A 17,274-nucleotide genomic window follows, 5' to 3' on the forward strand; every position below is an offset into this window, starting at 1 on the left:
GAGGCACCAGTGAAAAGTCCTCAGTGTTTCTAGGGGAGAGAAGATGTAGCCCCTGGGGCAATGTAGAGGCACGAGTTAAAGACCTTCTCGCCGATGAGCGAGTTCAGGCAAGATAAAATCCTTCTCGTCTCGAACGAGTTCAGGTACGGTGTGGAGGGTGGAAGAAGTTTAAAGGATAGCTAAGGTAGGTTTGAAGAGAACACTTGGCTATCCAGCTTACTGCTCTGAAAGTCAGGGAAGATAGAGAAGGATCCGAAAGGCGCCTTTACCCCCAGATGAGGGAACGATGGCCACGCTATGAAGGCAAGAGGAAGCTGGTATCGGCAAGAATCTCTGGCGGTTAGAAGAAATTCAAGCAATAGAAAGAGTTAAGGCCCGTTTTGATAAGGCAGATCGGGTGAGCTATATTTTAAATTATTAGTTGGGTTGAAATTCGTTGTTTGGAAAGTGGTTCCGCGCTGAGGTTCATTATCTTAAAGTCCACGAGTTGTTAGAAGACTATCGTTCGAGAGTTGGTAGTTCGAAGCAGCTAGAGAACTGTCGCGCTCGCAAAATTGCTAAGTCAATTCCGTTTAGGTGACTTTTTACAAGGAAAAACAATGCCAACAAAGGGATTGAAAGAAAAAGCAGAAAATTTCATAACACAGTGGCATCAGTTCAAATTACATATACAGAGGAAGAAAGTTATTACGAGAAGGTTGTGCAAAAAAAACAGATGAATGAGTGAATGGAGGGAATCAGCTAGTCTTCAGAAGGAATGATCTTCCCATCCACCACTTCGTTGTTTAATGACACCATGGTAAGGTCCAGATCAGGGTATTAACAGGCGAACTGCTCCAGGGCGGCGTCAAACCCAGCAGCGAGGATTTGGGCAGAGCTCAGCCTGAGTTCTTCAATCTGCTTCTTGAGCCCCTCGTTCTGCTGTTTTAGTTCTTCAGCCCTCTCCCGAGCTTGAAGAAGGTCTTCAGTAACCCTCTTGTTCTCCGCCTACGCTTGGACCAGCTCTGCGGCGATCCCTTCGTTTTCCTTTTTGGCCTTGGCGAGCTTAGCCATGGTGTCATCCCTCTCTTTTTCGGTTTTCCCCAAGAGGACCTCCCGATCTACGGACCTCTTCTCAAGGCTTTCTACCTTGGCGGCATCTGCTTTAATCGACGCCTCCAAGTCAGCCACCTTGAGACTATAGGGGACCAGCTTGCTTTCCAGCTCAATTTTCTCTTGAGCTAAGAGGTGCACCCTATGGCGTAGATCGGTGGCTTCCTTGCACGCCACCCGCAGCTCGGTGCTCATAGCGTCCTCCACCCGCAAATGGTCGATCTCCGCCAGCATAAGATTGCAGGATAACTTCTCCGCCTCAATCCTTATTAAGCGATTCTCCTTCTGGAGCACGGAGATGTCATCCTGGAGTTTCTTGCTGGAACTCTCCACAGCTTTTGATATGATGGAGGGGAAATCCTCTGCCATCATCTTGAGTTTCACTGAGAAGGGTTCCCACACCCCTTTGACCACAAGGGAAAGGTTTGCTCGTGGAAGCACTGGGGGAGCCTGTTGCTGGTTCTCGCCACCACCTTCTTGAATTGGTTGGTGAGTTGGAGCTTCTTGGCGTGGTGGTGACGAGGGGGACTCGGTGATGATGATGGGTGAGTTCTGAGCCCCTTCATCCCCGCCTGGTGCAGCTTCCGCAATTGTGGCTGTTGAAGGAGGACCCCCTCCAGCAGATACAAATGGCGTGGAGGCGCTCGGGGGGTTCTCCATGAAGTTGGGCTCAGTAGCCTCAACCACGGGAAGTGCAGCCGCCAAAGGAACTGCTTGAACCGGCGATGTTGCAGCTGGCGGAGAAGTCGGTATCGGGGTAGGAGTGGGCGGCGAGGGCGGTGTTGATGTTGGAGGAGGAGGTTGAGCAGGCTGTGAAGAAGGCGCCACCCTTCTTCTCTTGGTGATGAGGTCGTCCTCAGTTGCCTCATCGTTTTCTTCTTCATCCTCGTGGATCACCTGAGGGGTTTTCCTCTTTGGCTTCCTAAGGATGAGTTTTTTGCGTTGTTGGGCGGGCAGGGCCTCTGAAGGAGCTGGGCCTTTAGGGGGCGATCTGCCCTGGGCAGCGGCGATCTCCACCACTGAGTTGGGCACAGTCTGGGAGCCCGACGCCAACCCATGGGCCCGGGCGAGCGCCCTCAATTCAGCCAGTTTTCCTTTGCCCAACATGAGATCTGCATAATACAAAGGTATACAGGTCAGCTCAAAGAGAAAGATAAACACGTGAGTAGATAGGCAAATGAGGCAAACAAGTGATGCAGAAAATAAAAACCAAGTCTTGAGCACAACAGACAAGACGCCCAACAATAGTTAACAGAGGTACAACACAGGGCAATGACTTAGATGTTAAGGTAAGCTCTAACCTATTCGAGCCTCGAGTTGGCCCTCGAAGAACTCAAAGGAGATGATTGCGGAGGTAAGAAAGGTAATGTTCGCGGCTGCCACGCTCTTCCAGAAGAGGCACAGGTCTTTGTCCAAAGCGCCCATGTGGTCGGGGCTTCTTGGCTTCCTGAAGCTTCCCTTGGAGTCTTTGTTTCCCTTGTTTACCCAGTACAAGGGAAAGCCGTCGAGCAGCGAAGCGTCCTGGTCGTTTTGGCGCACTTGGACAAATTTGCCTTTCCAATCCTTGTATGACTGCTGGAAGATAGAGAGGATCGACCTCCCAGCAATCCCGTTCAGGCTCACCCAAAGGCGATCCCCAGGGTTCTTGGCCTCGAATAGAAAGAGGAACACGTCTACCGAGGCCGGTAGTCCCAAGTGCGCGCATATAATCTGAAACGCCCGCACGAATGCCCAATTGTTGGGATGGAGCTGGGCGGCGGCGATGTCGAGCTCGGTTAGTAGCTCCCTTTCGAAACGAGTAAAGGGAAACCTAAGTTTCACCTTCTTGAATAAGGTGGTGTACACAAAGCAGAACAACTCGCCGTTGTTCCCTTTGTCGTCTGCACAAACTGGCACGTCGGGGGGGCAAGGTAGCACCATCAGCTTGTCGTCATGCTCCTTGTGGAATGAAAGGTTGGGCTCGTCCCCTTTCTTCACTCGAAACACCGCCAGGGGAGAGTTTACTGAAGAAGTCTCCTTCAGCAAAGTCGAGGTGGCCCATGGGTACAGCTTCTTGTAGTCTGGGGAAGGAATGGAGACACCTCCGGCGATGGGTGGAGTTGCCTGAGCAAGGTTGGGATGAGAGGTTGCAGGCCTCTCAGCCTGGGAGGAGGAAGCACCAGGTGCTCGCGGTGGGTTATGAGCTTGAGATGGAGGATTTCGTGACGAGGGAGGAGGATTCGGGGTGATCTTTGAACGTACCATCGCGGAAACTGCAAAGGAAAAAAAAAGGGAAAGGTGAGCGAAGGTTGCAGAGGCTGACTCGATTGTGAAAGAAGGATGAAAAACGAACGAACGAAAGTTCGTTGTAATGGAGACGAAGCCCTAAGTTACGAGAAGGGAGAAGCAGAAGAAACAACCCACAGCGTATGCACCAGGCAGTTAATGGATGATGCGAATCGGTTAAAATGCAGGAAAACTCAACAGAAGAAGTAAAGGGAGTACCTTTCGATGATCAGAAGAACGCTGAAGGAAGTTGAGGATTCAGAAGGTTGAAGAGCGTCGTGGGTTTTTGCAGAAGAAACTCAGAGCGTTTGAGAAGGCAAAGAGGTGATGGAACAGTAGAAGTGAAATGGGTTTAAGGGTTTTTCAAATGATTTTTGGAAGCGTAAACGACAACTAAAGATGACCGTTGATGAAGCCACGTGTCGAGCGATTGGGAGAATGTTTGGTGGAGCGTCAGGAAAGCAGAAAGTACGAACGTTTGGAATTCTGCGCCAGCGCCACGTAGATCGGTAGTGACGTGACTTCTTTAGTCTTTTCGCTGGACAAGTCTTCGCTTAAGACTGGGGGGCTTGTGTACCGCCCTGGTAGTCGGAAGTGATGACGTGGCATCGAGCTATTATATAGGCGTGTTGGATGGGACACCTGGCTGGCGGAAGGGAAGGAAGTCGGGGGGTTCGTGTAGTCGCCAGTTATTAAGTTGGCGTGCTCCGATCTCCAGCATACCTAAACCGGCGGTCACCGGGTTGAAGATGAAGTCGCCAGATGTGAACCCATGCGACCAAGTAATTAGCGATCCCCGAAACAAGGACATCGCCGAAGATGAAAGCAGATGGTCATTTCCCAGCTGGCCAGAGGATGAGGTCGGGAGACAGCTTACTTGAACATACACGGTGAAGCAGGTAGGGCAGATCATGAAGGCGGCCGGCGAGACCACAGGGAAGGTGTGTACGAAGGCACCCAAACTCGCCACCCAGAAGAGATCACGCTCCAAGGCAGCTACGCACTGAGTTGTATCGTGCATAAGTAACTTAGCCCAAAAACCTGAAGAGTAAGAAGTAGCACCCAAGTCAAGGATGCTCCAGATGATGGCACGTGTGATGAGAATCAAATAAAGGAGGCTTTTATTAATGGAGGAAGAGGACATCCACCCTCACATTTGAAGTTCTTCCTTCTAGTCTTCTCAAAATTAAAAGAAGACATAAAATAAAGATGAGGCCCAAGCCCAAAGCCCAAGCCCAAGCCCAAGAAGGCCAAAGCCCAAAGAGCCCAAGTCCATCCCATGAGGGGCAAGGCCAAGCTTTGAAATACTCTTGTATAGTTTTAGGAGGTGTGGTTATTAAATAAAGGTGTGTGAAAATGTAAAATAAAGTCACATTGTCCATGTGACTTAGGAGAGTGGTGTAGGTGTAGTTTTTGGGAGGTGTCATAGTAGAAAAAGGTCACACCTCCCATGTGACTTGTTTTTGGTGGGAATTTCAAATGAGTTTATTTGAAATTTCCCACCTATTTTTCAGCACCTTAGGCTATAAATAGAGGTGCTTCCTTTGTAAAATTCAGATTGGAATTAATCTAAGAAAACTCTACTCAAATTTTGAGTGAACTTTGGAGAGCCTTGAGCCTTCTTCTCTAGTCTTATCTTGATGGATCAATGGAGTCCTCAAGTGGCGGCATCACTCTCATCTAGGAGCATTTCACACTTCTAGTGGCGAGATCATCCATCCTCCTTCCATCTTCATGAGCATTTCTTCTCTCCTTCCTTTCTCCTCTTTCATTTGTTTTTGTTAGCTTGTGTTCTTGAGTTTGGTTTGGTGTTCTTGCTGTTTTTATGAGTATTTTGGTTCGGCAGTTTTATAATTCTGTCCATTCATCTTGTTTCTTTGCTTTTCTTACTCTTTTGTTCGGTTCAATTTGACTAAAATTGGTTCATCCAAATGAGTTTGGGATTTGGTACTAGTTTTTGGTGAGTTCTTTTCTTAGAACAATGATCTAACTCTAAGAAAAGTGCCTCTATAATGTCCAACTCAAGGTGATTCCTAAGAAGGTCAAGAACCTTTCTCTATATGGCTAGTGGAATCACATCATGTGGTATCATGAGTCTTAGGTTCTTCTTGTTTAATTGTTGAGTTGTGTGCACTTTAATTTCAAGAGCTCTTTTAATTTCTTGCAATTTAAGTTTCTGTTTTAGAATTTTACTTGAGTATTCTTGCTGTTTTTCTTTTAAATCAAGTGCTTATGAAAAGGTTTATGGCACTCGTAATTCTTATGAGTATGGTTGCTCTTTTGGAATGGCATTATCCTTCCTAGAGTTTACCTTAAGCTTCCTTTCACTTGTTGTTAAAATTTGTGATGTGTCTTTTAATTTTGTAATCATGTCAAGTTTTGTCTTAGTCATGTTATTCCATAATTGTCATTACCTCTAGTAGTACTTTTCTTGTTTTGATTGTTTCTTGCTTTAGTGTCTATAATTTTCTGAATTGATATTGATCCTTTGTGCATTTTCTTTTTAGAATTGAGTTCATACTTGTATTCTAGACCTATACAAGTTCCAATACATCATTTTCTATTATGTCTTTGCTAGTTCATAATCCTGTTTTTTATTCCTATTAGGATTCCTCTGTTTCTGAAAAAAGTGCTTACTGTTTTTTCCTTATTGCAATTGATTTACTTACTAGAAAATTCATAAATTCTGGATTTGAGATATTCAAAGTGTTAGAAAAGAATAGAAAAAAGAATCATTCAAAAATACGAAGTACACAAAAAAGGATAAATAAAATAAAAAAAGTGTACAATTCTGCCGAGAAAAATACGGTAATCGGGCAGCGATTTTGAAAAATTTATTTCTCTCAATTGGCTTACTTTTTTTAATTGATTCCTGTGCCATTACTGAGTTAACATCTTGAAGTTTCTGTGGTTTAAATTTCATAATCCAGTTCGCTCTACATCATTCCAGTTAAATCAGTGAATATCAAGCACAGTTTGCATTTTAAAAAAAAAAATTCCAGTAGCTAATTTTTTGTTTTCGTCATCTACTCTAGTGCTTTTCCTTAAGTATTCTTTTGTGTGCCTACTTTTCTCATTGAGTTCTTTATTTTCTTGATTGTCTTTCATTCTTACTCTTTGAGTTTGTCTTACATATAGTATTCCTTTTGCAATTACCTTTCCTTGCTTATACCTTTTCTTGTTTGTCTTTATTGTTTCATTGGTTTTGTGGTGGTTGCTTTTGAGATTGGTGTGCTTGCTTTGACATATTTCATTTGAGGATTCCAAGGCCTCAAGATCAGATTGGTGCAAGAACATTAGTTCTTTGAGAGTGATCTCTTTTTTCAGCCTCATTTCACTTCGGCAGTTTCATTGCCAAGCTCACTATACAGCTGGATGCGAGCCACGTGTCCAGGTGTGTAACTGCCAGGAGAGAGAAAGTGCCCAGGTATATAAGAGTTTCTAACGAACTTCTGAGGTACGCACGTTTAGATTGTTTCTTTACACTTGCAAGTCTTGAGTACGCTGAGAGAGAATTTGTGCACGGTTCCTTAGAGTTCTTGAGTTTTCTCTTAGTATTTGGTGGTTCAGTCGCTGACTTGGGCGTCGGAGCGTGATCGGCCGCAGCGGCGCCGTTCTGTCTTCTGCAGGTTCTTGAGGGGAATCGTGGTGAAGGACGGAGGCTAACACGGCGCAGAAGTCGATCCAGGTTTGACGAGGCAAGGCTCCAGCGTTTCGGTCAACAGGCGGGATCAGGTACTTTGGCCAGCACCTCTCAGTAGACATCTTCCTTCACTTCTTCGAGGTGAAGAAGCAAGGGAAAAGCTTATGGGTGAGCTTCAGTGGCATTGCTGGGCGAATCCTCTTCTCCCTATTCCAGCAATCCTACAAAGGATGGAGGGGAAAGTTCTTCAGGGTGTGTTGTACTGAGCACGACCACGCCGCTCTGGACGGATTCCCTTTGTACTGGGTGCCAGAAGTAAAGTTGACCAAGCCTAAGACCTTAGATGAGTTGCCCTCGACCGATCGAGAGGTTTGTCGAATTCTGGCCAGCGTGGGGGTCCTCGATACCTCTGTGCTGATAGCTCGTGAATACGATGCTGAGGCCCTCACCAAATACATAAGTATGGGAACCATTCCTTACTCAACTGTCTTTATCTCTGCTTTTTCTTGTTTGTGAATTATCTATTTACTTCATGTCTTTAGCTTTGCTTGTGTCTAACCCTTGCTCTGTTTTCTTTTTGGTGCAGATTCTAAAATGGATAGAAACAAGAGACTGAAGCTTGCCCAAGCCTTGAAAACCAAAGGCGAAGCTACATCCAAAGGAGTTGGGGACTCCACACTTCCAACCTCCGAAACTGCTCCCACCTCCCCAACCTCTTGCCCACAAAACCCACCTCAAACAACACCTCCACAAACACTTCCCTCTCCAACTCGCACCCCAAACTCTCCCCGTCCCCTAGCGGTCGTGCAACTTTCCTTGGCCGAAATTGTCGCAACACCAGCCCCCCTAGACAAAGGCAAAAAGGTGGTGGTGTTGCCTTCAGACGATGAAGAGGACTCTGCTGAAGGGCAAGTCTTCAAGAGGAGGAGAACCGCCAAGGTCGTCACCTCCACCTCCTCCTCAAACCACGGTGTTGATTCGCTAAGGGAGCACCCTCAATGCGCCACCAAACCTCCACAACAACTGCCCTTGGAGGGCGGGGTCGAGTCTGCACTTGCTCAAGCTGCATTTGCACCAGAGCTTCCACCACCAGTCCAAGAAATGCTGCGAGGTTACTTTCACAAAGTTTTTCCGTGGGCCAATCCGAGGGGGCTAGGAAGGAAGGCATGAACTTCTATCTTGGTGCCTTCATGGCCTGTGCCAACACTTGGCACGATCAGGCCAGGGCCAAGGCTAGCGAGGTCTCTGCCCTTCAAGCTCCTGAAAAGGAGTGCGCTTCTCTGAAGGAGGAAAAGGAAACCTTGGCACATCGCTGGGCTCGCCAAGAGGAGGTGATGTGATTCCAATAGCAAGATATAGATGATTCTTTGACATTTTATGGAATCAAATTGAGTTGGAGATTGGATAGGCACTTTTATAGAGATCGATCAATGTTCTATGTTTCAAGAACTCACCAAAACTTGCACCAAACACCAAACTCACATGGAAGTTCCATTTCTTGCCAATTGAACCAATTAAATTGAACAAGAAAGTAAATGAACCGATTGAAACTCTAAAGAAAGCAATTGAACCGAACAAAACATGAAAAGAAGCTACTGAACCGAATTAAAACAGTGAGAAATTGAAAAGAACCGAACAAAAGTGTAAGAAAAGGAAGATGAACCGATTAAAAGAAACTACACTTGTTTTGGAGTTGATATGGACATGGAAATGGAAGAACTAGATGGAAAAGAGAGAAGACTTATGTGGTTGAAGAACTTGGTTAATGAACACGCCACCTGAAGTATGAATGCTCCAAGATAAGTGTGGGAAGCCGCCACTTGAGAGAACCAAGGCACTCAAAATAAGACAAGGTGTAGGAGAAGACAAAGTTCTCACAATTCTCTCTCAATTTGAGTAGAGTTTCTCTATTACAATTTCCAAATCTGCATTATGAAGGACCTAAGCCCTCCTTTTATAGGAGCAAGGGCTGGTCATGAAGCTTACAAAACAAGCTAACCAAAAGTCCCTTGCATGCTACTCACTTCTAGCACCTAAAGTGAAGCATGAAGAGTCACCTTCTAGAAAATTCTAAACTAATGCCTAAAGATGCTTTTACAAAAGAGGTATCTAAGGTTTCCCTCTAAGCACCTTCCTAAAAACTATATATTTAAACATTCTACATTTTATAAAAGAAACTATAAAGAGAGATATTTATTTGAAGCCCATTCTTTGTCGGCTTGTAGACTTCTTTGGCTTTAGGCTTGATCCTTACTTTATTTTATGTCTTCTTTTAATTTTGAGAAGACTAGAAGGAAGAACTTCAAATGTGAGGGTGGATGTCCTCTTCCTCCCTTAATAAAAGCCTCCTTTATTTGATTCTCATCAGGAGGCCTACAAGGACTCCTTGAAACTGGCTCAGAAGGCCAAAGAGGAGGCTAGCAAAAGATTGCACGAAGCGGGGCAAGCCCATGCTGAACTCCTGGGGTAGGTGGTGCCTCTCCGTGTGCAGATAGTGGACCTCAAAGACGCGGTGGAAACTTCTAAGGCTCAAAAGAAGAAACTTGAAGACCACTGCGTCGATCGAGAGCAGAAGCTGGCCAAGACTGAGGCAGCACTTGAGGCCAAGACCAATACTTGTGACTTGCTAGAGGCTGAAAACACAACGTTGCGGGCGAAGATGGTCAAGGCTCTAGAGGCTAAAGATCAAGAGCTGGTCGAAGCTTTAGCGGCCAAAGACCAAGAGCTGGCCTCTCAAGCTGAGCAATTTAAAAAGGCGGAGCAAGAGCTGGTCCAAGACGCCGCGAGTGCGTTCGTCGATGGGTTTGCTGAGGCCCTTGCCCAAGCTGCCTGCACGAACCCCGAGATCAACGTCTCCGAGTGCAGCCCTTTCAACGAAATTGTAGAGGGCAAAATAGTGCCCTTAGAAGCTCATGAGGACTAGCCCCTTTTTGTGTGACTTTGTAAACACTTGTAACACCGTACATGTATATATAATTGTTCTTTTTTAACTTCTTGTTTTTGTAACTTTGTATTTGCTGTGAACTCTTACTTTTGCCCATTTGAATATAACTGATTGGCTTCATACTCTTGTGTGTTCTTTCTGCTCTTATTACCTTTGATAACTTATATTTATGCTTTATTCACCATCGCCTCTTCCTGCTTTGGGCTACGCTTTCTTTTTGCTCTTCAAATTCCTTCTGCTTCTTTGACTTGCAACAATTTCATCTTCATCGTTACTTACTCTTCTTAGGCCCTGAGGCACTCACTGCCAAAGGTGTTACTGGCCTCGTCATCGTTTAAAGATGAAGGAGGGCTCATCTCTTCTATGGCCTCGACATCGCTCGAGGGCGAGGGAGGACTAAACTTGGCCGAAGCCTGCTTACCTGCACTGGGTGTCCACGCTCGAGGAGAGACCTGCTGAACGCACAGTCGTTTCGTCCTCAGCATGATATGATTCCAATAGAACAATTTGAATGATTCTTGACATTTTTAGGAATCATCTTGAGTTGGATATGAGATAGGCACTTTATCATAGAATTGGATCAAGGTTCTATGAACAAGAACTCACCAAGTCCAGTACCAAAACCCAAACTCATATGGAAGTTCCATGTATTGTCAAATTGAACCGATTAAAATGGAACAAAAGGCAAGAATACCGAATAGAATTGCTGGAAAATTAAAAGCACCGAACCAAAATCAAGAACAAAAGAAGAACAACCAACTGAAATTAAAAATGCCGAACCAAAAAGACAAGGAACACAAACTAAGACATGAACATGAAAAGAGAAGGAAGGAAGGAGAAGAGAAAGCTCATGAAGATGGAGGAATGGTTGGATGATCACGCCACTTAGAGGATGGTGACTCTAAGATGAGTGTGCAAGCCACCACCTGAGGTAACCATGGAACTCTCAAGATAAGACTAGTGAAGAAGACACAAAGCTCTCCAATGCTCTCTCAAAAATTGAGTATAGTTTCTCTAATTAAAATTCAAATCTGAATTGTACAAGCTAAGCACCTTTATTTATAGCCTAGAGGTGCTGAAAAATAGGTGGGAAAATTCAAATAAACTCATTTGAAATTCCCACCAAAAACAAGTCACATGGGAGGTGTGACCTTTTTCTACTATGACACCTCCTAAAAACTACACCTACACCACTCTCCTAAGTCACATGGACAATGTGACTTTATTTTACATTTTCAAACTCCTTTATTTAATAACCACACCTCCTAAAACTATACAAGAGTATTTCAAAGCTTGGCCTTGCCCCTCATGGGATGGACTTGGGCTCTTTGGGCTTTGGCCTTCTTGGGCTTGGGCTTTGGGCTTGGGCCTCATCTTTATTTTATGTCTTCTTTTAATTTTGAGAAAACTAGAAGGAAGAATTTCAAATGTGAGGGTGGATGTCCTCTTCCTCTGTTAATAAAAGCGTCCTTTATTTTATTCTCATCATACTCCTCGAGTTGGAGAGAATTCGTCCACGAATTCCGAATCCCTGCATATAACAAAGTCAGTTTATTCTTACAATTAAAAGTGGAAGAAAAAGAAAAACATGACTTAGCATTTGGAAACAATGGGATTTCAGAAAAGGAGGTTCTATAAAATGACCAAGTTGGAAAAATTTGTTTAGGAATGATGATATCTTTTGGAAAAAGTCCTCTTAAATGGTGACAACCATTAGGAGGTATGAAAAAATCATCCCTAACATTTTTAAACCAAGATGGTGGTGAAGTAAGAACCTTTGGTAATGAAAAAGATAAGGAAGGAAAACACCTTGGATGTGAAAGTATAAGACCCATGTCAACTTGGCCTTCCTTGTCTTTTTCATTTTTACTTGTGGTAGGTGGGTGAGTGAGGTCTTGTTTTACCTTGTTTAGCTTTAAGATTTGCTTTTGTGGACAATGAAGAGCTATGTGCCCAAAACCTAAACATTTAAAACATTTGATATTTGACGTTTTGGTAGGTGACTTAGGAGTAGAAACTTTTTTTGGAAACAAGGTTTGTTTGGAAAAATTGGAAGGAGAATTTTGAGTAGAAATTTTGTTGGCATCCTTCCTAGAAGAGTGGTAGAAATCATCATCATGAGTATTTTTGAAAGTTGTTTTCAAAAGATAGGATTCCGCCTTGATGGCTTTGCGAAACACTTTCTTTAAAGAAGAATACTCATTTAATTCTACAAATTCTTTAAGATCTCTTCTCAAACCACGTACAAACCATTTTATCTTTGACTCTTCATTAGCATGTATATTCATTTTAGTCAAAGTTGTTTCAAAATCTTTAAAGTATTCATCTACCATCCTATGTCCTTCAGGAAGCCTTTGGAACTTCAACAAGTGTTCCTTCCTAGAAGGAGGAACTGTACCGTCCCGCCCCTGGGCGTTGACCAAAGTCAAAAGTCAACGTCGGGGCCAAGGTAAACATGTGGCGAGACCCTGCGAAGGGGTCAAAGAAAGCAAGTCAACAGAATAATTAAGCAAGGCGTCGCCAGGACAAGGCGTCGCCAAAGAAGGGCATCGCCTTAACATAGCGTCGCCAAGGTAAGGCGTCGCCCAAGCAAGGCGTTGCCAAGATAAGGCGTTGCCTAAACAAGCCACCAGTAGTGTCACTCCCCGATACCCATGGGTAGGGAAGACCACGGAGGGAGTGACGCCATGGGGGCTTCCGGCCCCCCTAGCGCAAAAACAACGATAAAGTAAAGAGAGAGGTGGCTTCAAGGCCATAGTCCTAGCGCCAGTAGAGAGCAATCTGACTCGCGAAGTGCCCATGTCACCCCTGAGCGGCCCTTGGGATAGATACGACTCATGAGAGGGTCACGCCCAAGGGTAACCAGGTGCAGGGTACGAGAGGAAGGTAGATACGCTCTCAAAGCGAGTGACTAGAGGTTTGGGGGCATGAGTTGGCACCCAAAAAGTCACCCCTTGCGCCAGATGCACTCCAAGGAAGGAGGACTCACACGACAAAATATCCCCAAGTTGGGTCACGGTGCTGTGAGGCCCTCCACGTGTAATAATAGCCAAGTCAGAACAACAACATCCATTTGTCAAGTATAAAGTAATTAAAGCTATTTAAAGGTAATTAAAGTTTACGTTTCGAGCATTTTAAGCTACTTTAAATGCTTCAGGCGATTTTAAATGTCTTAAAGGCACTGAACGTTTCATAATTAAATGCGCTTTAAGACGCTTTAAATGCTAGAGGCTTTTAAATAGAACCTTGGATGTTGGAAACAGGGTTCGAACTTTTGGCAAATTTTCCCATAATACACTCTAGTTGCTTGCTCGAGTCTTGAGGCTACGCATAAGGGACTAGAGAAAGGTTGTTTGCCAGAGGGAGAAATAGACACAATACACAGTTCTTTTTACCACCTTCAGAGCACCATCCACAGTGTTTCGATACGGAGGTGTAGAGTTTTGGTGTTTCTTGCTAGCTGACTTGAGCGTCGGAGTGCAAACGGCCGCTAGGGCGCCCATTTGTCCTTCTTTGCAGGTGTTCACAGATTGCCAGAGGGATGGTGTCCTTAGCTGACGGGCAAGGTTGTGCACAAAGATGTATCCAGGTCAACCGGCCGGAACATTTGGCGCCCACTGTGGGGCCCATTTAAAACATCAGTCCCATCGTAATTTATCAAAGCTACCATAACGACTGGGGAAGTTCAGAGGAAAACCTTTGAAGGATGAAGGCCACGAGACAAGGTTCCGCACGCGCAGCAAGTGAGGAAATGTCCATGCAACAGGTCATGGGCATGATGCGGAGGCTGCAAGATGAAATGGCGGAATCAAGGGCGGAGCAAGAGCGTATGCAGGCGGATCTCGCGGCTTCCCACGTGAGAAACGATGAGCTCCATCGTATCAATGAAGAGTTGCGTCGTGGTTTGGGTGATAACCAAGGGCAACGTGACCAAGATGAGACCGAGCGTCTCACCCCACCAAGGGAGTTTTCCACACCCTTCTCGCAGGAGATTCTGGAAGCAATGATCCCCAACACGTTCGCGGGACCCAAAGTGATCTCACCGGGATGGAGGATCCTGAGGCACACCTTACTGCATTCCACACACAGATGGTGCTAGTAGGCGGCTTTGATGCCTTGAGGTGCAAGCTCTTTATGAGCACCTTGACGGGGATGGCCATGGATTGGTTCATCAGCCTTCCAAACGACCATATCACCTCCTTCCAGCAGCTGTCGCGGTTGTTCAGGGAGCCATACTTAGCGAACAGGGCCCTGCCGCCAGTTTCGTACGACCTGTTTGATGTGAAACAATATCAAGGAGAGACCTTGAAGGAGTACATCAACCGTTTTGGGGCCCAAGTCATAAAGGTTGGCACTACGGAAGAGCCCATGATCGTGTACGCATTCAGAAACGGCGTCTGTCCTGGACCTTTTTGCGAATCCATCATTCGCAATCGCCCCAGGACCTTTGCTGAAATAAGGCGTCGCGCAGTGGAGCATATCGCCTCTGAGGGAGAGGTGTGTGAGAAGCGCACCAGCGTCGTACCCTTACGCCCGAGAGTGTAGACGCGGGCTCAACCTATCAGGGTCAACGAGACCACGACGGGGAGGAAGAAGCCAGAGGGGAGACGCCCCTATGAGACAAGAAAACCCCAGCCCAGGGGTCTAGCAGGAGGAAATCGCTCGGCCAGGGAAAGGGCAAGGCCAGCGAGGTACGACTTTGTGGTGGAGTTGAAGGATCTGATTGTCGTGCCCAATATAGCTGAAAGGTTGAGGCGACCGGCGAAGACCGACAAGGTGCTAGGGCCTCGCAAGGACTCTTGGTGTGAGTTCCATGAAGCTTTCGGCCACCACATCAACAACTACCTGTCGCTGGGATACCAGCTAGATGAGTTGGTGAGAAACGGGTTTCTGAAGGATTACATCGCAGAGCCCGCCACGACCGCGACCCTGCCAGCACCAGTGGAAAAACAAGCGCACGAGATGCCAGTCCTTGGCGAAGTCCACACCATTGCTGGTGGCTTTTCTGGGGGAGGACACACTGCCTCCCAACGGAAGAAATATGCGAGAGGGGTCAATTCAATTGAAGAAAGAATCTCAGGTAACCAGTGGGAGTCAGACCTCGTGTTCACGAGGGTAGATCTACAGGATGTTGTGCCGCACGACAATGACCCCGTGGTCATTTCGGTTGTCACGGCTGGCAGAAAGGTGCACAAGGTTCTAGTCGACCAAGGAAGCTCCGCAGATGTTATGTTCTGGTCGACATTCAACAAGTTGCGGTTGTCTCCTGACCTTTTGAGACCCTACACAGGGTGCTTATATGGGTTCGCTGACAACCAGGTGGAACTACGACACTACCTGGAATTGAGGTCGACATTCTCGGATGGAGCGGCCTCACGTACCGAAAACATTAGGTACTTAGTCGTAAACGCCAACTCAACCTACAACATCTTGTTGGGCAGACCGGCGTTGAACAGGCTGAATGCAGTAGCCTCCACGCGCCACATGAAGATGAAGCTGCTGGATCTCAGCGGCACAGTGATCGTCATCAAGTCAGATCAGGAGGAAGCGCGGAAATGTTATGAGAACAGTCTGAAAACGAAGAGGGGCGTGTTCATGGTGTTCGAGCGTCCGCCAAGTGCAGACACGGCGATGGAGGTAGAGGTAGAACCCTTGAACGAGGCGACACCAACGGTGAGGGCGACGCCCGAAGCAGACACGCACGCAGAGGAGAGGCAGGACGCCCCTTAAGGAAGATAGCAGGGATCAGCCGGCGGCCAACGGGGTGGAGAGGTAGTATGGCGGCAAAGCGTTCAAGTTGGGGCGTTTGTTGAGCCAAGAAGAACAGGATGAGGTGGCGGAGGTGATTTCACGTCATTTAGATGCTTTTGCATGGTCCACCTCCGACATGCCGGGCATCGACCCTGACTTTCTGTGCCACCACCTTAGCATGGATGCCACGGTCCGCCCCGTGCGACAAAGAAGGAGAAAGTTCAATGAAGAAAGACGGCTTGTGATAAGGGAAGAGACGTAGAAGCTGTTGAGCGCCGGACACATACGGGAAATCCAATAGCTCGAGTGGCTGGCCAACGTCGTCCTAGTGAAAAAAGAAAATGGGAAGTGAAGGATGTGTGTAGACTTCACGGACCTGAACAAGGCATGCCCCAAGGACTCGTATCCACTACCCAGCATCGATGCCCTGGTGGATAGTGCCTCAGGCTACGAGATGCTAAGTTTCTTGGACGCTTTTTCGGGGTATAATCAGATCAAGATGCACCCGAGAGATGAGGGTAAAACAGCGTTCATGACCGAGACGTGTAGCTACTGCTACAAAGTAATGTCGTTTGGATTAAAGAATGCGGGCGCCACCTATCAGAGGCTAATGGACAAGGTCCTGGCACCCATGTTGGGAAGGAACGTGCAAGCCTACGTAGACGACATGGTGGTAACTTCGCGCGATAGAAGGCGACATAGGTGGTAGCACCCAGCCCTACGCGTGTCATCATCTGAGCTAGGGTAACTCGAGCGTTATTCTCATACCGCATCCAACCCTACACGTGTCGCCATCTGGGTTGGAGGCAACTTGAGCGTTGTTTCTGTGTAGTAACCAGCCGCGCGGCTAAGTCCTCTACTCAAGGAGCAAGCTAGCACGCAATATGCCCTAGACATCGCTTGTCGTTAGTGCTGCCTTCCTTATTGCCGCACCATGCATGTTCTACCTGGGGGAACCTTGCCACCAGCAAATGTCCACTCTGGAAATCCTGTCGCTTGATGGACAAGCCATTCCCTTCAACCTACTCGACCCCCATGCCCCATGCTAGCGCAACAATCATCTCGTTGGACTTACTCTTTTGAGTTCCCAGCAGCCTTAACTGAGTCTGTTGGGAAACCCGACGACGTGCTTCTTGCGGCGATGTCAAGCCACCCGGTCACCAATCGTCTAACACGTCAACGTTATACAATCTCGGCGACAGCTGATCATGTACGTTGTAGCACGCCGCTTCCACGAGCGGCGACCACACTAGCTTCTGAACCACTTACCCTTCTCTAGCCACGTGCTCTGCTAAACACGCCTCACGTAGTCACGTGTTGGACATGTCATCACACCCGATGACCTGGTCGGTACAGTGGCAAACAGCTCCTTCAGGTCAGCTGTGTGTCGCCCTCTCTCCTGGGAGGTCACCACCATGTCATCAACATAGGCTTGCACGTTTATTCCCAACATAGGTGCGAGGACCCTATCCATCAGTCTCTGGTAGGTGGTGCCTGCGTTCTTCAGCCCAAACAACATGACCTTGTAGCAGTAGCTACACGTCTCGGTCATGAACGCCGTTTTGCTTTCATCTCGTGG

The 17,274-nt window shown here is 46.7% G+C and overlaps 1 protein-coding gene across 1 annotated transcript; it reads left to right on the forward strand.

Moving 5' to 3' along the window:
* Nucleotides 1–14,906: 14,906 nt before the first annotated feature.
* On the forward strand, nucleotides 14,907–15,674 carry LOC137839316 (uncharacterized). Its single transcript, XM_068648437.1, has one exon. The coding sequence runs from the start codon at nucleotides 14,907–14,909 to the stop codon at nucleotides 15,672–15,674; it is 768 nt and encodes a 255-aa protein (XP_068504538.1).
* The last annotated feature ends 1,600 nt before the right edge of the window (nucleotides 15,675–17,274 follow it).

This window comes from Phaseolus vulgaris, chromosome 3, assembly GCF_000499845.2.
Source record: "Phaseolus vulgaris cultivar G19833 chromosome 3, P. vulgaris v2.0, whole genome shotgun sequence".
Lineage (NCBI taxonomy): Eukaryota > Viridiplantae > Streptophyta > Magnoliopsida > Fabales > Fabaceae > Phaseolus > Phaseolus vulgaris.

Coding starts and splice junctions, on each gene's coding strand:
- LOC137839316 (XM_068648437.1), top strand. CDS start 14,907: ATGCCAGTCCTTGGCGAAGTCCACACCATTGCTGGTGGCTTTTCTGGG.